General features: G+C 43.3%; 1 protein-coding gene across 1 annotated transcript in view; it reads left to right on the top strand.

The window, feature by feature from the left end:
- Window positions 1-1,213: 1,213 nt before the first annotated feature.
- The window catches only part of LOC138257174 (long-chain-fatty-acid--CoA ligase ACSBG2-like), a 128,222-nt gene continuing 102,282 nt past the window's right edge, over window positions 1,214-27,153 (top strand). Inside the window, exons 1-4 of the mRNA XM_069205890.1 lie at window positions 1,214-1,495; window positions 6,909-6,997; window positions 10,515-10,635; window positions 16,898-16,978. Of these exons, the coding sequence (XP_069061991.1) occupies window positions 1,232-1,495; window positions 6,909-6,997; window positions 10,515-10,635; window positions 16,898-16,978 (555 nt within the window). The 5' untranslated portion in view covers window positions 1,214-1,231. The remainder of the gene's footprint in view (window positions 1,496-6,908; window positions 6,998-10,514; window positions 10,636-16,897; window positions 16,979-27,153) is intronic.

The raw sequence follows: 27,153 nt of genomic DNA on the forward strand, positions 1-27,153 counted from the left end.
CTCCGATGGGTGCCTCGGTGACTTGCTTGGATGTTTTGGGTCACGGACATCGGTTTGAGTCACCACATGTGTTTCTGACGAGTTCTCCAGCCATCCTCACTCATTTCCACCCCAAGAGCCCTCTCATTCTCACTCTGAGGCCCCTGGAGATCCATACGCGACATCCATTGTATGCAGGATCTTTCTAAACCAAGCGATATATTGAGTCACTAATTCTGTCCCTCTTTAGGCCTTGACCATTGTACCTTTTACTGCCACTACAGCAGCACCTGCCTCTCAGTGGTACCTGGCCTACAATATGTTGTGCAGCTTGTTTCCAGAGGTTACACTGATTAACTCAGGCCCACATTTATGGGTTTTGTGGTGCAGGGCAGTGCTGTAAAGGGCAGGAATGTGCCTTATTATTAACCAAAGGGCACATTACTGTCCTTTCTCCCTGTGCTGGCACAGTTTTGGCAACCTAGCACCAATTCAGGCACCCTTGGACTATTGTGCAGGGATGCTTAAGTTGCATGAAGGATTGTTTTTGTGCAAGAAGGGACATCTTCATGCACAAGAACAACCCTGAGAGGCTTTTTCCTCTTTTTATGTGTGCTGCACAATGCTGCAGGAAAACAGAGGAGAAATAAAGATTTTTTTTCTCAGTATGCCTCTCCTGGGAAGGTAATTCTTTTTGGTGCATTCCTAGGTTTACAAGGTTTGGTAAATCTGGCAATGTGTCAAAAACTATGGGAGTTGCGAGTGAACACCCACTGCAATGCCCTCCTTGTACAAAGTAAGTCAACACAGCGTTTTATGGTTCCTTGCCTTACCCATATCTATGAGACATTCAAAGCCACGCAATATTTGGTATTGGCTTCCCTTGCTCATTAATGGATTCTGAAATCATTGACTCTACATATTAAAAAGCAATAGTGAGAAAGAGGGTCCCTTGAGATCTATAAAATTAACTAACCCTTCACAAGATGAGGTTTGGTTCAGGCACACGTGGGTGCACCTTCTAGAAGGGAATGAACAAGATCTCCTTATTGTAGAGTCCAGGACCCTTGTCACTTCACTCATCCTAGATATGATCAATGACATTACAAGTCCAACAAGGTCAACATTATACTCCCATCATAGGTGTTAGGATATGCTGGATAAAAAAGACTTGTGTACGAAGGGATGTCCATATTTCATATCATTCCTTACCATATCTCACACAGGGTACAAGAGTTTGGGTGCTTGTGGAATGAAAGACAGTCCGATACAGTTGAACCTGGCTCCCGCAGAGAGTCTCTGGACAACCGTGAGGGATGGAGCGGTGAGACTGCGCATGGAAGAGGCGGGACCAGCCTCGGAGCCACCAATCACCACACTCCAGTTGTTTAAGGATGCGGTCCAGCGCTATGGCAACCGTCCAGCAATGGCAGTGAAGAGAGATGGGCGCTGGGAGACCACCACCTATCTGCAGTACTACCAGCAGTGCAGGGCAGCAGCCAAGAGCTTCCTGAAGGTCTGTCCATGGTCCAGGGTTCTTTGTTTTATGTTTGTAAGGTTAAGACAATGTGTTGTTGAGGGTAAATGAGAGAGATGAGCTTGGCACATTAGATTAGAACAGGACCAATAGGGCCTTTTAATGATTGGTCTCCCAGTGTTGAACTTATTGCCAAATATTACCATGCGAGTAGTGGGCACATGAATATACCTGAGGTAAACATCACTCTGTATGCACATACCTAAGGTAAACATCAGTCTGTATGAATATACCTTAGGTAAACATCACTCTGTATGCACACACCTTAGGTAAGCATCACTCTGTATGCACATACCTTAGGTAAGCATCACTCTGTATGCACATACCTTAGGTAAGCATCACTCTGTATGCACATACCTTAGGTAAGCATCACTCTGTATGCACATACCTTAGGTAAACATCACTCTGTATGCACATACCTTAGGTAAGCATCACTCTGTATGCACATACCTTAGGTAAGCATCACTCTGTATGCACATACCTTAGGTAAGCATCACTCTGTATGCACATACCTAAGGTAAACATCAGTCTGTATGAATATACCTGAGGTAAACATCACTCTGTATGCACATACCTTAGGTAAGTATCTGTCTGTATGCACATACCTTAGGTAAGTATCTGTCTGTATGCACATACCTTAGGTAAACATCACTCTGTATGCACATACCTTAGGCAAACATCTCGCTATCTGAACATACCTTAGATAAACATCACGCTATATGCACATACCTAAGGTAAACATCAGTCTGTATGAATATACCTTAGGTAAACATTAATCTATATGCACACACCTTAGGTAAACATCAGTCTGTATGAATATACCTTAGGTAAACATTAATCTATATGCACACACCTTAGGTAAACATCAGTCTGTATGAACATACCGTAGGTAAACATTAATCTATATGCACATGCCTTTGGTAAACATCATTCTGTATGCACATACCTTAGATAAACATCACTCTGTATAAACATACCTTACGTAAACATCACTCTTTATGAACACACTGTAGGTAAAGATCAATATATATGAACATACTTTAGGTAAACATCACTCTGTATGCATATACGTTGGGTAAACGTCGCTCTGTATGCACATACCATATGTAAACCTCAGTCTATATTCACATACCTTAAGTAAACATCACTATGTATGAACATACCATAGGTAAACATCAGTCTGTATTAACATAACTTAGGTAAACATCAATCTATATGCACACACCTTAGGTAAACATCAGTCTGTATGAACATACCATAGGTAAACATCACTCTGTGTGCACATACCTTAATGAAATATCAGTCTGTATGCACATACTTTAGGTAAACATCACTCTACATGCACATACCTTAGGTAAGCATCACTCTGTATGCACATACCTTAGGTAAGTATCTGTCTGTATGCACATACCTTAGGTAAGTATCTGTCTGTATGCACATACCTTAGGTAAACATCACTCTGTGTGCACATACCTTAATGAAATATCAGTCTGTATGCACATACCTTAGGTAAACATCACTCTGTGTGCACATACCTTAATGAAATATCAGTCTGTATGCACATACCTTAGGTAAACATCACTCTACATGCACATACCTTAGGTAAGCATCACTCTGTATGCACATACCTTAGGTAAGCATCACTCTGTATGCACATACCTTAGGTAAGTATCTGTCTGTATGCACATACCTTAGGTAAGTATCTGTCTGTATGCACATACCTTAGGTAAACATCACTCTACATGCACATACCTTAGGTAAACATCAGTCTGTATGACCATACCGTGGGTAAACATCACTCTGTATGCACATGCCTCAGGTAAACATCACTCTGTGTGCACATGCCTCAGGTAAACATCACTCTGTGTGCACATGCCTCAGGTAAACATCACTCTGTGTGCACATACCTTAATTAAATATCAGTCTGAATGAACATACCTTAGGTAAACATCATTCTATATGCACATACCTTGGGTAAACATCACGCTGTATGCACACACCTTAGGTACACTTCATTCTGTATGCACATACTGTAGGTAAACATCACTCTATATGCACATACCTTAGGTACACATCAGGCTGTATGCACATACCTTAGGTACACATCAGGCTGTATGCACATACCTTGGGTAAACATCATGCTGTATGCACATACCTTAGGTACACATCACTCTGTATGCACATACTGTAGGTAAACATCACTCTATATGCACATACCTTAGGTACACATCACGCTGTATGCACATACCTTAGGTACACATCAGGCTGTATGCACATACCTTGGGTAAACATCACGCTGTATGCACATACCTTAGGTACACATCACTCTGTATGCACATACTGTAGGTAAACATCACTCTATATGCACATACCTTAGGTACACATCACTCTGTATGCACATACTGTAGGTACACATCAGGCTGTATGCACATACCTTAGGTACACATCAGGCTGTATGCACATACCTTAGGTACACATTACTCTGTATGCACAAACTGTAGGTACACATCAGGCTGTATGCACATACCTTAGGTACACATCAGGCTGTATGCACATACCTTAGGTACACTTCATTCTGTATGCACATACTGTAGGTAAACATCACTCTATATGCACATACCTTAGGTACACATCACTCTGTATGCACATACTGTAGGTAAATATCACTCTATATGCACATACTGTAGGTAAATATCACTCTATATGCACATACCTTAGGTACACATCACGCTGTACGCACATACCTTAGGTAAACATCCCGCTTTATGCACATACCTTAGGTACACATCACGCTGTATGCACATACCTTGGGTAAACATCACGCTGAATACACATACCTTAGGTACACATCACTCTGTATGCACACACCTTAGGTACACATCACGCTGTATGCACACACCTTAGGTACACATTACTCTGTATGCACAAACTGTAGGTACACATCAGGCTGTATGCACATACCTTAGGTACACATCAGGCTGTATGCACATACCTTAGGTACACATCACGCTGTATGCACACACCTTAGGTACACTTCATTCTGTATGCACATACTGTAGGTAAACATCACTCTATATGCACATACCTTAGGTACACATCACTCTGTATGCACATACTGTAGGTAAATATCACTCTATATGCACATACTGTAGGTAAATATCACTCTATATGCACATACCTTAGGTACACATCACGCTGTACGCACATACCTTAGGTAAACATCCCGCTTTATGCACATACCTTAGGTACACATCACGCTGTATGCACATACCTTGGGTAAACATCACGCTGAATACACATACCTTAGGTACACATCACTCTGTATGCACATACCTTAGGTACACATCACTCTGTATGCACATACCTTAGGTACACATCACTCTGTATGCACACACCTTAGGTACACATCACTCTGTATGCACACACCTTAGGTACACATCACTCTGTATGCACATACTGTGGGTACACATCACTCTGTATGCACATACCTTAGGTACACATCACTCTGTATGCACATACCTTAGGTACACATCACTCTGTATGCACACACCTTAGGTACACATCACTCTGTATGCACACACCTTAGGTACACATCACTCTGTATGCACACACCTTAGGTACACATCACTCTGTATGCACATACTGTGGGTACACATCACTCTGTATGCACATACCTTAGGTACACATCACTCTGTATGCACACACCTTAGGTACACATCACTCTGTATGCACACACCTTAGGTACACATCACTCTGTATGCACACACCTTAGGTACACATCACTCTGTATGCACACACCTTAGGTACACATCCCGCTTTATGCACATACCTTAGGTACACATCCCGCTTTATGCACATACCTTAGGTACACATCCCGCTTTATGCACATACCTTAGGTACACATCACTCTGTATGCACATACTGTGGGTACACATCACTCTACTTTCTCCTGCTTGGTTGTGTGCAGTGATGGCCAAAGTAAGTACCAATAATCGAGCTTCATAATAAATCTGAGCATAACAATTCAAACAACAGACTCTAACATCTAAAATAACCCATGTTGCTTTCAATTTTTGCTTCTGTATAGAGCTTAAAGTTGCGCATTGCTTTTCAACTTAAAAACAATCATAAACTCAGTGATAAAGGGGGAAACTTTTTGTTAAGGTGAGAAAGCTCCTTAAATTTCAGAAGCAATCACAGGTAGTGAAGAACTGAAATATTAGTCTGTTGTATTCTAGAGGGAAAGTTATGGAGATACATGTGATGTAAAAATCGGATTGAACCTTATTTAATGTTCCATCTTTGACTCGCACTGTGTCCGCTAGAGGCGTTGGGATGAGGGAAGAGGTGGTCCCTACTTACATGTGAATAAACTCTCATTTGCCACTTACTTCCTTGAGTGGCTCTTGACAAGGACATAGCGTAGTCGATATAGCTCCCTCTGAAGTCTGCTAAGGTCCACCTATGCTAAGGCCCATATTTATACTTTTTGACGCAAACCAGCACCAGCGCTGGTTTGCGTAAAAAAAATTACCGCCGGCTAACGCCATTGCAACACAGCAGGCAGGCGCCTTATTTAAGGATTGACGTTAGGCGGCTCTGCGGGCTGGTCAGAATAAAAAAAAATGACTCTAACCGGGCAGCGCAGGCGTAGTGATGAATCGGGGATGTGCGTCAAAAAATGGTGCAAGTCAGGTTAGAGTAAAAAATCATGGCTCTAACCGAACTTGCACCAATTTTTGATGCACAACCCCCATTGAAATGACTCCTGTCTTAGCAAAGACAGGAGTCATGCCCCCCTGCCAATGGCCATGCCCAGGGGACTTCTGTCCCCTGGGCATAGTTATTGGGCACAGTGGCATATACTTACCTGGGATGGGTCCCCCATCCATGGGTGTCCTCCAGGGGTGGGCAAGGGTGGCAGTGGGTGTCCCTGGGGGCAGAGAAGGGCACCTGTGGACTGCTTCCATGGTTAAAGACCATGGAAATGAGCCCACAGGTCCCTCAATGCCTGCCCTCACCCAGGCGTTAAAAAACGGCGGAAATCAGGCTGCGTGCCATTTTTTAAGGCCCACCCCCTCCTGTGCGTCAAAATGACGCGGGAGTATAAATAAGGCGCACATGCCTTAAAGTAATTTTTTGGGCGGGAACGCCTACCTTGCATGTCATTAACGCAAGGCGGGTTCCCGCATCCAGAAAATGAGGCACACTGCTGAATTTTGGCATTCGTGGAGTCGGGCGTCAAAGTATAAATCTGGTGTTAGGTTTGCGCCGAATTTGCATCAAAAATTTTGACACAAATTCGGTGCAAACAGAGTATAAATTTGCCCCTAAGTGCGGTGGGTTGAGGTAGTATTTACTTCTCCCTCCTCTCTTTCTTTCACGTGTACAGCTCGGCCTGCAGCGGTTCCACGGTGTTGGGATTCTGGGCTTTAACTCTCCAGAGTGGTTCATTGCAGATGTAGGAGCCATCATGGCCGGGTAAGTGTCTGGTCTATCCTTTAATTGATGCTCCTGGTGTTGCGTTTTGCTGAATTTTACAGATAAATACAGGCAGAAAACAATATATTTTCCTATCTGTATTTATCTTTATATATGGAGAAATACAGAAAATAGATTTTCTTTTGAAGGATTCGCCATACTGTCAATCATGTGTGCTTGGGCAATAGCTGACAGGGGAGTTAAAAAACAGAAATACGATTCCCTAATTTAGCCAAAATAACTGCAGCAGTACAGAGGCTTAGGATACTCTGTGATGCGAATGATTTCAGATGACCGTGTTGTAAAAGAGTAAGACTCATTGGACATCCTAGCACGAGTAAACATTGTTTGGTTAAATAAATGTGAAATATACCCATTGTATCTTTACTTGTTACACTAGGCAGAAAATACTATTGGATAAATGCAGATAAAATTAACAAAAAATAAACACGACTAAATACAGATAGAAAGTCAAGAAATAAATGCCACAGGAAAGAGATTCTTTAAGAGTATCCTTTAATACATGCATACATCCCAAACACAACTCTACCACTAACAACAAGTGGTGGCAAAGCCAATAGGTCTGACTTTAATTTGTTAAGCTATGCAACCACATTTGTGCATCTCTGTGTCTCCATGCATTACCACATTCAAGCCAGATCTAATGCTTTGCCCTTATCTATGTATGATTATAAACATATATGTGCACATATATTTGTGACATAAGCATAACACATTTAAAAAAGCCTGCTGCAGTAAAAACAAATGATTGATTTTTGTATACAATGGATTACCAAACAATTCAATGTGTGTTGATTAAGCATACTTTTCTTGTACACTGCAACGCAAAGTCCGGGGTAAGAGGTGAATGATGCATCATACCGCCAACAGCCAGAGGTGAGAAACAAGTCTTCTCTATGTATATGTTAAATAATTTTTCCTGTTGGGGCTGAAACACTAAGGGGCAGATTTCTGGAAAGTGGCACTGCACCGAGTGCAGCGTCACTTTCCCTGCTCCCCTTAGCACCCCCTACCGCCACCATGTATGCGCCGTATTTTAAATACAGCGCATCATGGCGCACGGTAGGGGGCAATAGCGTGATTTCACATGACGGTATTGATGTACTCTGCAGGAGTAGCGCCAAAATATTGGCGCTACTCTTGCAGGGTACATAGGGTCCATTATAATGAAGGCAAGCCCCCTTTTAACGCCTGTTCTTAAGCAGGTGTTAAAAGTCCCGTAAAAAATGCCGCAAAGAAATCTCATGGATTTCCTTACACCATTTTTCCAGCTCCCTAATGGTGGAACGTCCCCTTTGCATACATTATGCCTGGCGCATGCATTGCACCGCTCTGTAAATAGGGCAAATAGGGTAAATAGTCTCAGAGACAACTGCGCTTTTACACCACACCTAAAAAGCAGATGACCACTTTAGACCGCTCTAACCTGGTGTCCCTTCGCTTCAGTTAAAAAAGCAGCACTGTTCAAAATAGTCAGCAAAACGTGTATGGCTTCTTGAAAAATTCTACTTTCTATAATTTTAGCAGCACTGTTCAAAATAGTCAGCAAAACGTGTATGGCTTCTTGAAAAATTCTACTTTCTATATTTTTAGATATATATTATTAGGTTATTCTTAACATATGACAGCCAAGTTATGCACAACATTTACAGGGGCTCCCCGTAGAGCTCTGAGTACAATTACAGGATGAATGTATATCAGTAGACAGGGATCTATGCTGACAAGTGTAGGAATGACTCTCTGACATTACTTTACTTTCATTCTCAGCTGATTTCTATGAGCATTCCTGGCTGATCCCTGGGAACGTTTGCATCTGATCCCTAGGAGCATTACATCTTAAAAATACAGGAACATTCCTAGATGATTCCTAGGAGCATTGTCAGAGCATTGACTCAAAATCTATTTAAAGTGAATTGTATTCAGAATGATATTAATTCAAGGATTTTTTGGTACCCACAGACTTGTAATGATAAACCCTTTTTAATGGTAAAGTCGAATGTATCATTACAGGTTTGAAAATGTCACTTTTAGAAAGTTGACATTTTCCTGCCCTTAGCCTTCTCTGCCTGCAGCCTGCCTAAGGTCACATGGCTGGGTGTAACTGACAGCTAGGAGTTTGTGAATTCCCTCCAGACAGTCACACAATAGTGGCATTAGTAGAGCCTGAATGGCCCTTCAAATGGCAGGATGGGTGGGGCAGAGCTGAGCACAGCCCCACTTGCACCGGAATAGGCTGTGTCCTGTCTCCTCACAATGGGCTTAACCACCCTGCATTGTCAGTGTAGCCATCTGGGAGGCAGAGCAGGGGAAGCAGGAAACTCCCAGAACTTCAAAGAACCTTTCTGGAAATTGCTCCCACCTTCTAGGAGCAGGACACCAGGGTATAAAAATAGGGTGTTCAGATCTACTCTTCTGTTCACTACTGGACCTGAAGAAGGACTCTCAGAGGATTGCTTTCTGCTATGACATTCTGTGCACTCTGCCAGTCTGCTGCTTCTGTTTATGGAAAGACTGCTTTGCTGCCTAGAGCCTGCCTTGAACCCTCAGAGGCTAGCCCTGCTGTTGAGCCCTGCATCTTCAACTGAACCTGTACCAATAACTTCCAGGAGAGATTCCAAGAGTTAGTTTGCTGGCCTCCAGTTCAGAGCCACAGGGACATAATAGGCTTTCCACCATTTGAACCTGAGTGAGTCCTGAACCCCCAAGAGGTCTCTATCCACTCCTGTACCCTTGGCTCTGGTGCTAAAGGTGCCCAGATGGGCAATTTCCAAAACTGAGGACTTAGACAAAAAATTTGCTCTCAGAACCAGGAGGATACTGGGTCCAACCTTCTTACCTATCTGCCTAGGTGCATTGCAAGTCGGATAGACTCCACTGCTTCTCTCACTATGTTCTTCTCCACAGCCCAATTTCTCACAATTACCCTATGATCTTATATATGTAAGGACCTGTTAATAACTGACATGTTCTTCTGAACGATTTTGCTAGTTTCACCAGTTATTGTTTGAATTGACAGTAAGAGGGAGTAACCATTTTTAAAATTGAAATGGTTGCAAACACAATTTAAGTTTTTGATTAGCAGGGGAAAACAGGAGTTCATAGAAATAATAAAAATTGCATGATATACTCACCACTAAAATTTTCTTCTGGTTTTTGAACTTCAGTGATATTTTATTTATCCACAAACTTGGTTAAAAAGTTTTTTCCTACTGCCATATTTGTCAACCAACACTTTAAACCTAGGTCTACACAAAGCCGGTAGACACCTGATCATTGCACAAACAGGTTGGGGTGGGGAGTCACTGTACGAAGGTTGGCTATGCACCACTTTTGCCCATTTTGCCTTCCTGAATCTGGAAGGTGTTGTCGCTGGGGGATGTCATTAGAGAGGAACCAAATACTGAAGAAGGCAATGTTGAAATTCTCTGCAGTGCTGCATAAACAGCTCAATAAATGAAATTCATGGATTTTATACTCTCCCCTTCTTTGTTTGCAGTGGTATTCCTGCTGGAATTTACACCACAAGTTCAGCGGACGCCTGCCAGTACGTGGCCAGCAACAGTGAAGCCAATGTTCTGGTTGTCGAGAATCACCATCAACTGGAGAAAATTCTGCAGGTGAGCTGATCAGTTTACCTCATTCTCATGCTATGTCCTTGACAATAAGAGACAACTTCCAAGATGACCAGCATCAAAAGGAAATTTAGGGGACTCTCGTAGTGGACATGCAAACCTTTTATAACTTATTATTCAGTGATGCTTTCACAAACGGGGAAGGACAGTCTTAGAACAGTGGCCGCTCCTCTATATGGGTGGAAGAGCATTGCCCCACTACTTTGAGCCACCATAACCCCCTTAAGGGTGTGTTCTGTTCCTGGCCTGCACTGCATTTGGATTCATTGATGGCACAAGCCATCGGGGAGGGAGGGGGCGTGGATGCTGCCATGGAGAGCTTTGATGCTGTGTAATTAAAGGGCGCATGATAGACTGGCTGGTCTCTGGACTTGGCCAGCCTGACATGCGGACTTCAGGCTTCTCAGTCTAAATCCACTCTGCCTGGAGAGCATTGGCTAGGCTAGCTAATGCATCCCTGTGTGTCTTCACTGAGGTGCTGTGATGTCTTATATCCAATCCCGGTGCAGTTCACTTGCTATTTAATACAATTAATGTCATAAGAACTGCTTAGGCACTGGCTCTTTGCTTTCCAGGTTCTGGCGTAGGAGAGCCAGGGCAGCACGAGGATGGGAAAAGCATAGAACGTGACCAAATATGGTGTCTTTATTTGAGAGCTAAAAAAAAAGGCCATTTTATAAAATGATCCTCTGCCGGGGTCCCTTCCTTCAGGCACTGAACGCAAAGATATGGGAAGTCCATGCTGACCCCGTGTGCTGTTCATTCCCAACACTGCAGACAAGGAAGGCCCCTGCGGCCCTAGTACTTATTATTAAAAAAATATATATAACTGAATGGATCCAGGTCTGTAATTAATTACAAAGCTAGTCAAAATACACAATGTTAAAGGGGCAGCTTGGGAAATGCCTTTGAGAAATACATGTAGAACACTGAATGACAGAAGGTTTAAAGCTCTTAGAGTCAATATTTTTTTCTTCTCTAGCATAATTACTCCACCAGTTTACACAGTTTACAAATGTGTGTTTACACAGGCTTCCACTAGCAAGGGTGCAACTATTTCCTTTGTGTACACAACAATGGCTTGACACCACCGAAGAGTGTTTGCGCGACCTACTGTGTGTGATGCGTTGCCCACACCAAAACTTATCACAGCCGAGGACTCAAGAGTCCCGCAGAGCTTCAGAACCATACAGACCTTGTGAGGGGGTAGTTTACCCTACGGCGTGCAAGGCAACAATGAGAAGTAAAGAGTGATGAGGAGAACACATGCTCACAAGGGCCATTGTAAGAAGGGCTTGTGGTGCATGTACCATATACCTAAGCCGTTTTGTGCCAAGGACCAGAAGAAAGTGCACACAATCTTAAATGAAACAAGTTTATAACAGAGGTGGGATGAAGTACTTAGGGTCTGAATTAGATCTTGGCGGTGTCAAATCATAAGCACGTGGGTTAATGCTAGCTGTAATCAGAGCAATATCACCATGTGTTTATGTTTTAAAGCACCCCAGACTGAGGTTTAGGAAATCTGTCTTTACCTCTGGATTGAAATGAGGGCCTGATTTAGATCTCGACCGATAGAATACCCCCGGTGGAACAACGGGCCGTCTCTCAAATAATAAATCAGGCTAGGTTCTCTGACTAATTCTTCTTCTAGGTTTTGGTCCAAAGCTCCTTAGCAGGAGAATATTTCCTGGCACATGCCATGTGTACATTGCTGTTTTATCACACTCCTGCATGTTTACTTTTGTTTTGTTTACTTGACATAACATTTTATAGACTTGGGCTTAATGAGAGCTTAACTATCTTTGAGTCAGGTCTATCATGGCCTGACGTTTTAATCTGTTTAAGGGTACAGCTTTGTGGTACTGCTAGCAGAAAAAGCTTTATTGTGAAGGCCCCAGCCAGATGTGGTGTAGTATCATTAATTTGCCACCTTTGGCTTCTGGTAGGCCTCTCTGATAAAAATATGGAAGTGGAAAACAGGGGTACGTGTACACCCAAGGTTGCTGAGCTGCGTTGCATGAGAGAGAGAGAGCAGGAAAGTGCCATATCTACTAGTATGTGGCCGTGTTCTGATACCTACCCAGTACCACGCATACCTGTGCGTATGATGGCTAGCAGAGATTTTGTAGCAGAAGGGTAGCCTTCCAGTGCAAAGTTCTATGCCTAGACAAACCTGAAAACTTTTCCAGTTATGATGTGTGCTGTACAGTAGCAAAACTGTGGCACAGGCAAAGTAGCAAAACTTTGGAGGAATAAAGCATTTCTTTAAGTTAATGCAAATGTCATAAAGGTGGTTTTCTTTGCAGAAAACTCTGTCTACTAGTGTTAGTAGATAGAGCTTTGCATCAAAAACCCATGGGTGGCAGAATAAGAACGCTATGTATCCCCCATGGACGCCCCCTTGGCACAGAGTAGCGCAAAGCAGGGCTGCTACTGTCACACAACCTTCCAGCAAAAAACAAGTTTTGCACTGGGAAGGAAATTCAACATAAACATTTTGTGCTGGACTGGTTTGGATAACTTTTGTGTCACAAACCCAGTGCAAAATGTTAACAAAACTGTCCCTAAAAGAATTCTTTCCAGGTTAGTCCTGACTATGTTACAGTGCAGTAGAAGGAGGGGAAGAGACATCTCCTTAAGGCCTAGATTTAAGTGGGCCTAGCGCCATTCTAATGCCACATTAGCATCATTTTTTTATGCTAATGTGGCATTAGAAGGCCAAAAATGCTGCACCATATTTACAAAGTGGCGCAATGAATGCATGTATTGCTCAACTTTGTAACCCTTTGTGCTACATTATGCTTGCACCTGGCAGAATGTATTCAAAGGGGGGGTTAACCCACTAGGGGGGGCAGAAAAATGTCGCAAAGAAATCTAACATATTTCTTTGTATCATTTTTTTTGGCACTTTTAACACCTGCTCTGCGCGGGCATTAAAAGGAGACTCCTATTGGTTACAATTGCGTCTGGATGCTTTGCAGGATTAACATTTTGGATTCTAATCCTATAAAGCGCCAAGTTAGCATAAAAAATTATGATGCTAGTTCCCTAACTACTGCCCTGGTATCATAAATACGGCGCATACATGGTGACGTGGGGGAGGGAGGACGTTAGAAAAGTAGCACTGCACTAGGTGCAGCGTCACTTTTCATAATTATGCCCCTAAAACAGGTGAAGCATGTTATGACGTGTAGAAGGACTTCAGTCCAGGACCACACCTGTGATGTGCATCTGGTTACCGCTTTGGTTTGAGTTTCAACGTTTCAACACAGAAATTAGGAGAACTGCAGACTCCTTGCACAATACAGTATGTAATTTTTAGTGTTGCAAATTAAGATGGACATTCCTAAGTGGTCCACGTAATAGACAATGTATTGAGTTTTCGCTTGGATGCAACAAACCATCCAGAGACGTTTTAAGTCATGGGCGATGTGGGTTCTGACCCAGGGCCCAACCCTTTAAGGGGGTGCCTTGTTATTTGGTCAGGGACAGACTTCCTCCTTAATCTGTCCAAATAGTCAAGCAGTAATAACTGGCTCAGCCTCCTTTGGTCAAAGAATATTGGCAAGTATACCCCATCTTCATACAGGGCTGCCCCACTGTCCACTTCTATGCCAATCTGCGTGCTGTATATGGACTAAGGCACTATAGAAATTGCGTATCATTTTTCTTCTTTTTCCTATTACTGCATAACTTTTAAGCAATGATCAATGGACGTGATTTAACTTAAACTGGATCAGCTGCTGGGAATAGGGGCCCCGAAAAAAGGTGTGGCCCAGGGCCCTTAAAAACATTAAGATGTCCCTGGAACAATCAACAAATATTTCACTCTGCTCAGTTCTGCCATAGAGCAGACTCAAGGCTGTGAAAAGATGAATGTAGAAAAAGAGAAATATTTTTTCTGGAAGCGGGACTTACATTCTCTGTTGAGCACGTTACCATCACAAGAGTGTGCATCAGCCCAACAAGCATCACCCAACACACGGCAACACATCCACCATTTTATGCTGATAAACTCACCATCATGTCTGCGGAACCAGCCTCATATGCCAATGCACCCACTATCTTGCACCAATACATCAAGGATTATACTCCAAAATGCCCACAATCATATTCCAAAACACACCAGAATAGGTTCAGGTTACCATCATAATACGTGAAAACAGACACTACTGTACACAAGCACAGTCGTTGGACGTCAATACTGTCAACATCGCTTGACCACACAAGTGACATCATATGTTCACACACACAACCACCATCATAAGGCAACCCATTTACAAACACAATGCCACACACCCAACATCATACCCCAACACACCCACCACTATCTGTCAATGCATACATCTAAACAACCACCCCCATATGGCCATCAAAAACACCATCATATGTCAAAGCATCCACCAACATATGCCCTCACAACATCACACACAAAGGGAGAATACATTCTCAGTCAGTCCATTAACTTCAAGAAAATATGAAGAGCCATCTCTTTGGCGAGGCAGTATTTAGACCAGCGCCAAGAGACCAGCAAAGTTTGGTCGTCGCTTTACAAATTTAGTCAGTCTATCAGTCAGTCTCTCTGCATATGTGCAGATGAGTCAGTCAACCTCTTTGGTTTTGCCTGAACGGCAGTTTAGTGTGGTGTATCTCCTCTGTCTCCTGACCACACAGAACCTCAGTGTAAGTCACCAAAGACATTGAGGCATTTAATGAAGATTAGAGCCTTCCCATCCTTTCGTTATGTATCCGCTTTATGAGTTAGCCCAATGAATGTTCAGGAGTTTCTTGAATTTATTAATAAACTTGGGGTGGGGGGGATGATTCACTAATATTTTGCACTGGGTTTGTATCATAAAAGTGACTCAAACCAGCAGAAAATATTATTTTTAATATTTACTTTCCAGCGCAAAACTTGTCTTGCTCTAGAAATTGACTGAACGTAATGCAAAGTATTGCAAAGTCCTGTACAGCACACTTAGAAAGTAGTAAAACTTTTAAAAGTTGTCTAGACATAGGGGAATATTTATGAGACCTTTGCAACGCCATTGTATCATTTTTTGTGATGCAATAGCAGCGCAAACCTTGAAATCATATCTATGAGGCCACACAAAGCCACTTTGCGTAGCTTTGAATGGCCTCAGAGATATGAAGTGAGGCAAGGCAGCGCAAATCGTTGCGTTGCCTCCTCTGGACCAAATAATTTGTGCACTGGTAGGGTACCTTTCGAGTACAAAATCCATACTAGACTCATGCACACACCCTTGCACTATGGCACAAAGGTGTGTTTGTGGTGATCAGAGAGGGGAGGAGAGAGCCAGATCTCTGAGGATACGGTGCTCCCCCCTGTGATGCTACGCAGCTCAGCGCAGCATTTTTGGATACTGCGTTGCGTTGGGTGACACTTCAGTAAATCGGCCTGTTGTAGTTTCCAGCTTACGGCTTTCAAACTGTAAACTGCAACAAAAAAATAGAACACGGAATAAAATGCTGAGAATAAAAACTTGAACTTCAAACATCTGTGATACCAGTTTGTAGTTCAAAGCTATTTTCTTGGTACTTTGTTAAGTTTACTAAATGAAGCTTTGTGTGTTTTTTACCAGAAGGGATTGCAGTCGCAGCTTGCGCTGATCCTGGGGGAGGGGCGGGACGGTACAGCGGGGTAGAATAAATAAAATTAAAAAAGTAAAATAAAATAAAACATACCTTTGGTCCCATGCTGCGTGCAGCTCCTCTGTCCCTCGACATTGGCGCTGCAAGCACAAGCTCCCAGTCTGCCCTGCGCCAATCCTGACGCTGCTCAAAGCAGTGTCAGGATTGGCTGGGAGCGCCCAGCCAGGGTGCTCCCAGGCAGAATGGGAGCCTGTGCAGGCTCTCTCCAGCCTGGCAACACAGTGCCAGGCTGGAGAGAGCCCTATGCGCATGTGTGTTTGGCCGGCCCGAGATGACCGGCCAAACACACATGCACTTTGAGGGGAGTGCACAGTGCACTCTCCTCTGCTCATCACCCCTAATGCCCCGCCCCCTTTGCAAGTAAGGGTTAATAAACATAGTTTATTATCCCTTCCCTGTGAAGGGATTTGCATTGGTTACAGCTGGCAGGGAGGCAACGCTCCTCCTCCCATATAGAGGAGCCGCCCCTGAGGGATTGTCTGACTTAGCAGGACAGGTCCTTTGTCCTTTACTGTTTCATTGTGCTGTAATTTGATAACTTTGCTAATACTCAACTTTGTGTCTTGCTCAGATCCAGGACCAGCTGCCTCATCTCAAGGCAATTGTACAATACCAAGATGAACTGGTGAAGAAGAGACCCAACCTGTACACAGTAAGGCAGCGCCACCCACCACCTGCCACCTCTTATCTGACTACCAAACATAGCACAGTTTTAAGAGAACCTGCCTATACAAACACAGTACTGATGTGACTGGTTCTTAACAATAATGTAACAACCAGGACCACCTTAGGATGTCCTGAGTGTATCTGTTCTGTGTATTACACAAAATGATAGTGAGTTTTATGCACCAAAGACTTTGAAACCTTTTTGATTTATTTATGATATACATTGATTTTTAAATTATGTTTTGCAAGCATATGAGACATTTGAGCATCATGGGGTTCTCAAGAGGAGGTATCGATATATGAGTATTTAACTAATGCAAATACATAATCTCATACATGTCAAGTAATAATTCATGTGTAGTTGTCGACTAAGTGGATTAGATTAACCTGTCTGCTTAGAGTGTTTCTTTGGTTTCCCTAATATCTTATGATGCAGGATGGATACATGGTGCCAACTCCGCACTGACTTTTGTACCAAATTGATTTGTATTAATGGAAATATGAATGAATGAAGGTCGTACCGTATAGAGCTCACCCCAATGGCTCACCCCAATGGTGCTAAAGGTCTAAAGCTATCCTGACTCATTCAGAGATCTCAGTTTGATCCTGACAAAAGTCAACTCACCTGTAAAATCAAGATCTGTTGGCTTTGGCAGGACCAAATTAAGATCCCTGAATAAGTCAGGATAGGTTTAGATCTTTGGAAAGCAAGGTGCATTGGCTGAAACATGTTGATCAAAGGATGCCGGAGATAACAACATTCTCTAAAAGCATCGCTACCTGCTTTTAACATTCTCATCTGTCTCCATAATTAAACTAATACTGAGGTACCACTAGACCATTCTATTCCTAGATACCTGGAGAATTTGAAACGCTCCCTTGACAATGAAGGGCAGCCGGTCCAGATACAGGAGGTATCTGGGCGAGGACTCCATGATGAAGCATGCCACCAGTTACCCTACTGGATGAGTGTCCTGTAAATTCACCTAAGGGATGCCTAGATTAGGGGAAGACCTCCTCAGAGTTCAAATGAGAGGAGCACTATTTGTTTACTACTCAGATGCCCCATCTATCATGAGCAGAATAATGACTTTCTCAACCATCCTCTGTAATTCTTAGGGAAAGGAAATGTCTTGGGCACATTTGGTCATACATTGAGACCAATTATATTTGTAACACTTGCAGCAATCCATCCAATAAAATGCATATACTTGCTGGATTCTTAGCCAAGCTTCCTACTTCCTACTGTATCTGGGGATCTTTTCGATAGCTGGATGCCCATCTCTCCTATTGTCTTCCAGCTTACAGCCACATACCGTACTGGGAAAATGGTGATTTAAGCACCTCTTTGTCCTCCTCCAGTTGATGCGTTTCCTGCAGCTCCTACAAACGGGTACACTTTTAGGAGGGTTATTCATTCCCCATATATATTACGTGGTAAGTTTATAGGTATTTCCTACTTCCCTCAGTGCATCATATTTATTAGCTTCCATAATCTTCCTTGTTAAAGGATTCAATTATTTATTAGTCAGTCAGTCAGTCAGAAAAACTTTATTCTGCATATTGCCATAAAAGTGCACATGCATATATATATATAACACCATAAAAAATACAATACTTGTTACTTGATTCTAAAAACAAACTTCTTCAGTCTGTTCATTTACAAAACAAAAAATCCAAACGTGTCCCTTAGCCCTTCTAAATCAAGATAATAGTTAATTCTTATAAAATCATATGCAACAATAAAACGGTATGTAAAATTACGTTAACAAATAGTCACATCAACTAATTCATATCGATTTCTAATAGCAATAGCTGATTTGATAAAACTTAAAATAGAACTACACATTTGTTTAGATGAAAGACTTTGAATACCAATCAGACCTTCCTTATAAGAAAGAGTATGTAAGTTGCGCAAAATTGGTAGTATAAAAGTTTTCCTAGGATCTGAATAAAGTGAACAAAATAGAATAAAGTGACAAGTGCTTTGTTTCGAGAAGTTGTCACAGGGACATGGCAGAAGTATTTTTTTCCACACACATTTTGTTGGAAACGCCACTCTAAAATGAATCATATTAAATCTAAAAAGTACAAGTAAAGAATATAGGGAGGGAAGCGGAAACCAGACAAAATAGGGTTCTATCGAGTTTGAAGATGAAATTTGTACATATAACTCAAAGGATCTCAGTTTCTCTGCCACTTGGTATCTAAGATTCATAACATACTCCTTGTAACAGAGTTTTATAATTTCCTTCGCATTGGCAGGCATAAGCTCCGGATTAAGATACATAAACTCCAGGTCCAAATTCCGGAAAAAAATTTAATAAATTTTAACCATGGAATTTTGTTGTAGTTTGCTAACGAAGAACAGTCTTTTACCCAGTCCTGTGTTAAAATGGCCGCCGGATTTGACCATACTTTTACCCATAGTAAAAGGGGGGCAATGTCTATCAAATCAGTAATGTAGCCGATTCCCAGCTCCTCATGACATATAATTTCGCTACATTCTTGGGTACCATAAGTAGCCGATGGAGAAATTTATTCTCCGCCCGTTGTAATGTAATTGAGCTGGTGTATCCCCAATGCCCCCCCCCCATAAATCACCGCCAAGACACATTTGGATTTATAGAGCATAATGATCTGGTGAACTGGTCTGTGCCCTAGTCTACGAGCAAAGCGAAAAATTGCTTCAACATTTCTTTCCATTTGTTGGAGTTTAAAATTCAAATGGGGTTTGCATGACAACGAGGAACTTAGGTGCAAACCTAAATAACAAAAATCTTTTACCTTTGTTAAAGTGTTCCCCCCCATTTTAAAGCATCTAGTATGTGTATTTCTTGGGCCACATATCATTACATGTGACTTTTTAAAATTAACTTGCGGATCAAGCTCTTGTGTATACGTTAAAAAAAGATCTAAAAGTGTCTGTAGGGCATTAGCCGTACGGGCTATTAGAATGGCATCGTCAGCATACAATAAAATTGGCAATTGTCTAAAACTCATCCTTGGGAAATCCTTACCATTTTGGGCTAAATAACTGTACAAGCCGTTAATGTATAACAGAAATAAAAAAGGTGCCAAAGTACAGCCCTGTCTTACACCCCGATTGGATGCAAGGAGATGAGACCTTTCACCATGTTGACCAAACTGAATTGAGATAGTAAGATTAGAGTATAAACGTTTGATCAGATCCAACAAATATTGCTCAACCCCCATTGTGTCCATTAGCGCCCACAGTTTCACTCTGTTCACTGTGTCAAATGCACTGGATAGGTCTATGAAGGCTAAATGGATAGATTCCCTTTTAGCAATAACATATTTGCTAAGAATAAGGTGCAAGTTTAGGGCCTGATCCACTGTACCTAATCCAGGCCTAAACCCATATTGAATGGGCGATAGGATATTTGTACTTTCCACCCACTCCTCAAGCCGATTCAAGATGACACTCCCCAGGATCTTTGCCGTAGAGTCAATGAGAGAAATGGGTCTGTAGCAAAAGGGGTAAAGCCTATTGCCTTTTTTAAATATCGGGACAATTATTGCCATTAGCCATGATGAAGGAATAGAGCTTTGAATGGCACTATTCAGAACATTTGTAATTATCGGAACCCACAGATCAGGTAGAGATTTAAATAAGTCCACTGGTACCCCATCAGGGCCGGGGGCTTTCCCTGGTTTCATTTTATTTATTGCTATGGCAATCTCATGTATCTCGAGTGAAATTCCGCTCTTATTTGGAATGAAAGTAACCAGTACTGGAGAGCCACATACCTCCGTACCATGATTAGGGTCATTTGTGGACTGAAATACGGATTATTTATTATGACCTGGTTCAAGCAAAAGTAATTTGTAATGAATGACCCAAGTGGCAGGCGCATCCTACTTCTAAGGTAATCTTTTACTAGTTGAGAAATCATTCCATTTATGGAGAGGAAGGATGGACAAATTCTATTTAATACGTACTTGGATGCCATTATATGAAATGTGACCACTTCTTCTGTGATAAGACATTAGTCTCTCTTAGTTACGAAAGTAATAATACCGCTACCTCACCAATATATCTGGAGGAAAACAGCTGGACTTCATAGCTCATGGCAGCTCTGTGTCTGAACAGAGCGTCACCAGGTTCTTCCAATATCCTCCATGATGACTACAAAGAGACACCACACATAGGCCTTCATATCTTTGCCCTCTGCTCCCAGGTTACTCCATTGATCCTCATATTATTTTTTGTTTTGTCCGGTATTTCTGCTTTTTCTAGGGGATGAGATGTTGCTCTTTTGGAGAGCGTACACAAAATGTTTAGGGCGAGATTTAAGAGAAAATGACGGAGCGTGATGCTGCGCCAAATTTGGCAGCGCTGCATGCCGTCATTTTCAAAAAGCAGGGACGCTCCCTATTTACTAGAATATGGTGCACCCCTGTGTTTTTCCCTGCGCCGCCGCTAAATTTGCTGCCATGTGCCAACGCAGCAACCATTGCACCATTGTGCTGGGATGGCTGCATTGAGGGGGAGATTGTTTTTCTGCAGGAACGAACACCTTCCTGCACAAAAGCAATCTTAAATGGAGATTAGCTCTTTCTATGTCTACTGCACAATGCAGCACACATAGAAAGAGCAAAAAACGAGGCGAAATGAACGCATTTCTCCTCATTGAGGCATGCTAACGCCACCCCTGGGGTGGCGTTCGATTTTGACGCTGCCTCAGGTTTACAAAAAGTTGTAAATATGACGGAGCATCAAAATGGAATGGGTGTTGCTGTGGCACGTGCAATTTGCTGTGTGTGAAGCGCCATATTTACAAGGTGGCGTTAAGCCGCAAAAAATGGCTTAACGTCACCTTGTAAATACAGCGCAGGGCATTGTGCCACCGGAGCATCACGAAAAGTGACACTCCGGTGGAGCTAGGGGCTCTTAAATATGCCCCTTAGCGTCCCATATTGACCACTGTTCACTTTTCAAGTATGAACTTTGTCTTCAAGATCCATCACAGCTTCCTGAATGTCATTGAGTTCTTTCAGACTTCTGACTGATGACATTTCGGCTTTGAGGACTGCAAAAAGGTGTTCCATGGAGTTGCTGGGGACTTGAATGTCTTCTGTTTCTGCTGATGCAAGGTTACACTTTTCTACGGGGGCCCTTATTCTTATTCTTGATTTTTGATTTTTATATTTAAATTTAGCGTGTTTTGCCTTGGAGGAGGTGCCGCAGGGAGATCAAAGGGCAGGAGCCCTTTAAATTTCATTTTGCGCTCCCGCCGCCGCGGGAAGTGCGTTTTGCCTTGAAGGAGGTGCCGCCGGGAGATCAAAGGGCAGGAGCCCTTTAAATTTCATTTTGCGCTCCCGCCGCCGCGGGACGAGCGCGGGCGGCGCCCGGGCACAGCCCGGGCCAAGGACAGGCCCATCCTGCGCCCGTCAGCGCCTGACAGAGGCTGGGCTGGGCCACCCCCCTGACGCCCCACTTACGAAGGGCTGTAAGGAGAGTTTTTTTTTTTTCCTGCTGCTGAGCCGGTTCTGTGGACAGAGGATCCTGCTGACTTTTTGCAAGGTAAGGGCAGGAACCAGCCCCCCTCGCTTACTGGTCCTTGGTGTCTGGGGCAGGGACAGCCCCTTTAAGACTCTTTCCGCGCACGCTGCCGGGGGTTGTGCTTTTTGGACTCTGTTGACTTGTTGCGAGGTAGGGGCAGGAATCAGGCCCCCCCTGCCCACTGGTCCTTGTTCTCTCGGGCGGGGACAGCCCCATTAAGACTCTTCTCCAGCAACTGCTGTATTGGTGTCCGGGCTGGGCCATCCCCCTTTCTTCCTGCTCCTGGGGGTTCCTCTGTTTGCCCGCCATCTGCAGTAGGGGTTGTGGAGTGTATAAACCATCGTATGGTGTGGGGTTCTTAACAGTACCAAGAGGGTCTCGTTTGTTTCCCTATAGTTTGGGTTTCACCTCAAGTCTCCTAGACTTTAGCAAGAGAGATGGGTCGGCGGCGGGTGGGGGGGGGCGAAGAGAAGCCTGGATCTAACAAAACCTTAGACGGCTTCTTACAAAATGCCGTCGGGGCTCTAGAGAAAGAAATAGAGCAGCGCCGTTTAGCAGTTCCACCTTCCCCAGCTATTTCTGTAGCCCATGATGACCTCTCTATACAGTCCACCTTGCACTTAGGATTTCTACCTATAGTGTCCCCCCCTTCCCCTTCCCCAGTAGGTACTTTCCTGAAGTTTCAGGGTGAAGCGCCAAATGACCCTATTCCACCTGCATTGCTGATTTCGCCAACTAGGTGCCCTTCAAAGAGTGAGCTCCCCACTACCATCGCTCCCAATCCCAAGGGCAAAAGGAAACGTAGGGAGCCCGCAATTTTAAATAAACGTACCAGGATTCTGAGTCCCCTCCATCCGACGCAGCTCCCCATTAAGGTCACGGATCTATCCTCCTCGCTTCTTACCAGCGACCAACGGTCTAATGAGTCCATTAGGGTTCTCATAAGAGAAGAGATCTCTAAGTTGCTTCTTCCAATTGCAACTCGCCTTCAAGCAATAGAGGAGAAACTTGAAGTTTTTATTAAGACCCAGAAGCCTGTACCCCCTACTACTACAGACACCCAACCTTCCTCGCTCCATTCTTACCCCACCTATGAGCAGGTCAGCGTTAATAGTCGACCTGCCCCAACGAGCAAGAGCTTTTCTTTTTTGAACCAACCAACCAGTTCTGCCAGAGTATCAAATACCCCGATTATTTCTCCGCTGATGGCTCCAGCCCATCCCCCAGAAAGGATATCCCTTCCGCTAAACCCAGCTCCTAGCACTGGCACTTTTACTCCAACTTGTGATCATGTTCTTTCGGGCTCCTGGCAGAGGACCCAGACCACCGGCCCAGCTGAAACAAGAGCATTGCAACTCCCTCCGGAGTCATGCCCATAAGTTTTGGTTATTTCTAATGTGCCTGTACTTAAAACCAAATCCCCATAATCTTTCACTGAGCTTAAAAATAAGGTTATTCATTGGTTGCATCTTAACGCGGGGTTTGCATTTTCCATGTCATCCTCGATCCTAATGGTGAGAAGGGTTGGGTGGGTGGGTTTTCTAGAAAAGATCGGCACAGGGGATTGTATTGTCATCAATTTTGATTCCACTGCTCTTGTACGGCAGCTCGTGCTAAATGCAGATAGACCGTATCCTGAAACTGGTATGGTCTCTCTGTGCAGACTTCAAGTATTCTATCCATTAGCATGGCCACCCATGAATAGGCAACCATTATTGTTTCAGAAAGTTCCCCGTGACATTGAGACATGGTCCAGCCCTGCTCTTGGTTTTAGACATCCATCACTGTCACTCTCAGAGATAGACTGACTATGCGATGGTACGTGGGAAGAGGATCCTAACACTCTAGTTTCTGAGCACACTAATTATACTGTTTCTAATGTTCCTACTCTAGCAATCTCATTGCCTTTGATGGACCCTGATAATAAGGGAAGCCCTGACAATATTTTTCATTTAGCCAATAAGGAGGGGTCTCCCCGTCCCTCCCCCACCTCTAGGGAACCAGGGCTCTAATATTCAGATACTCCATTAGATACGATTCTATCGGGCCCTGCACCATGTGAAGTGTACACTACACAAGACAATACAGATACAGGCAACTATATTCCTCCAAAGAGACATACTAAATCCAGCGATTTTGCCAAAGTTCTTAGTTGGAATATAGCAGGGCTGGAAAGCAAAATGCAAAATTTAGAATGGGGGCAATTCATCGACGATGATCTACTATGTCTATTTCAAGAAACTTGGGCAACGGGTTCCAAACACAGATTAGGTTTTAGAAGTTATTGGGTTCCAGCTCGAAAGTCATCCTCTGGGAGATCTTCAGGAGGGCTACTTATATGGTTAAGTAGTTCCTTCAGAAGCAAAGCTGTAGTAATAGACACGGGTTGCCCTGATCTAAAGGCCCTATTGCTAACGATTCCTGAGGAGAAATCCTTACTAATAATCAATGTTTATAACAAGAGTGTGGGTTCTCTCGCAGATCGCAACGCTCTATTTTCATTGGATAGCTTACTTAAAAACAATATTTCTCACTTTATTCGGATTGGAGGGGACTTCAACGTTACAATTGAGCCCAATCCCACGGTTCAAGAGATATACCAGGAAGAGGACGCCTATTGGGGGATTCCACAGTTAGTCTCCAACAAACGGCCGAGATTGAGCAAAACAGCCCGTTTAGTGGCTGACATTACAATAACTTATGGCCTTCGAGCCTGCAATGGTCGCTCCAGCTCTGATGCAAATTTACATCCCACTTTCAAACGAGGAAGGACTAGAAGCCAGATTGATTATATACTCCTCGACATTAGACTGTGGGGCCATATGGTTGATATGAAAGTACAAGAGCATGAAGAGAGTGACCATGACCCATTGATTCTATCGACTAGAGGCTTATTCCCTTTACTTGAGACACCCCATTCTAAGCTTTATGCCCATCAGCTAGTTTTATCAAATAATACACCGAATTTAAAATGGGAGTTTGTTACTACATCCCCTGAACACCTTTCATCAATCTACAAAAGAGATCTCCAGCAATACCAAGAAAAAGTGCCGGGCACGGTGGTTTAACAATTTATGTAGGGAAGCACAGCTCACTCTTCTGAAAGTTTTCAAAACAGGCCAAGTTGAATCTATAAGAACAGCTAGAAAAGATTATAAGATCGAATGTATCAAGGCACGTCGAAGCTGGGAAGAGGCTAGATGGGCAGCCATCTTGGAAACCGCTAAATCAAAAGATACCTCCAGGTTTTGGAAGTTAATAGCAGAAAACTGTGGAGACTCCGCCTCTGTACCTGGCACATCCATTCTTCCTGCAGCCTGGGCTGAGCATTTTGGCCAATTATACGCAGGTTCCCCCGAGGTATCTTTTAGGTCCCTCGATGTCCCAATATCCCAAGCCGCTACCCCGATCTCATTCACTTTAGCTGAAACTAGCGCCGCTATAGATTCACTAAATTGGGGAAAGGTTCCAGGCCCTGATAAGATTCCGGGCGATTTATACAAGACAAGACCTGACATATGGGCTCCTTATCTTAATCGAATCTGCAATGCAATCGCAGCTGGAGCCCCCATCCCTCACTCATGGAAAGGGGCAGAGATAGTTCCCATTTTAAAAAAAGGCTGCCCTAATATTCCAGCCAATTATCGTCCGATTAGCCTCCTGGACAATTTTCAAAAAATCTATGCCAAACATCTTTTGTGCCACCTCGATGAATGGATCACGGAATCTAATGCCCTATCGAATCTACAAGCAGGGTTCAGACCTGCTGTGAGCACTATTGACCAAGTCTTGAGATTCCTGGCAATTAAGTGGAAGAATGTGGACTTAGGGGGGGGGAATCTGTATGTGGTCTTCATAGACCTGAGAGCCGCATTCGATCTGATCCCCAGGAACACGCTATGGTCAACACTCTCCAATATGGGGGTTCCCACTGGTCTCTTGAGTCTCATCTCCCGGCTTCATGACAATACCTATGCCCGAATTCGATGTGGCAAGGAGGGTGAGTTGACAGATCCTGTGGCCATCAACAGAGGAGTCCGGCAGGGGTGCGTTCTGGCCCCTACCCTTTTTTTGCTTTACATCAATAACTGTATCCGTTATCTGGAGAATTGCATAAACGACTCGCCCAAACTGGCAGGGGAAAAAATCCCACGTTTATTGTATGCGGACGATACAATCTTGTTAGCCAAATCTCCTGTGGAGATCCAAAATTTGGTTAACCAATTCTGTGCTTACTGTAGGGATTTTGGGCTTGACGTCAATGCTAAAAAAACGAAATTTATGATATATAGCTCTCTAAGGAAACGACCTAGTGTTAAAATTGAAATTAATTCAATACCATTGGAGAAAGTGGAAGAGCTTGACTATTTGGGAATTAGATTATCAACCACTGGAAAATGGGAGGCAGACATTGGTAAAGGGGCACTTATTTTAAGTCAAAGGTCCAGAAAGGTCCTGAGTTCCCCTTTGATTATAATCGCCGAGATCTATAATGCCCAAATCCGTGCGGCGGCCTTATATGGAGCAGAACTCTGAGGATTACATAGAAGACTGGATATTTTACAAACAAAAGAAAACAACTTCCTTAGACAGGTTTCCCGGTTAGGGGTAGTTACCCCAATGATTCCTCTCAG

This window comes from Pleurodeles waltl, chromosome 1_2 (assembly GCF_031143425.1).
Source record: "Pleurodeles waltl isolate 20211129_DDA chromosome 1_2, aPleWal1.hap1.20221129, whole genome shotgun sequence".
NCBI lineage: Eukaryota > Metazoa > Chordata > Amphibia > Caudata > Salamandridae > Pleurodeles > Pleurodeles waltl.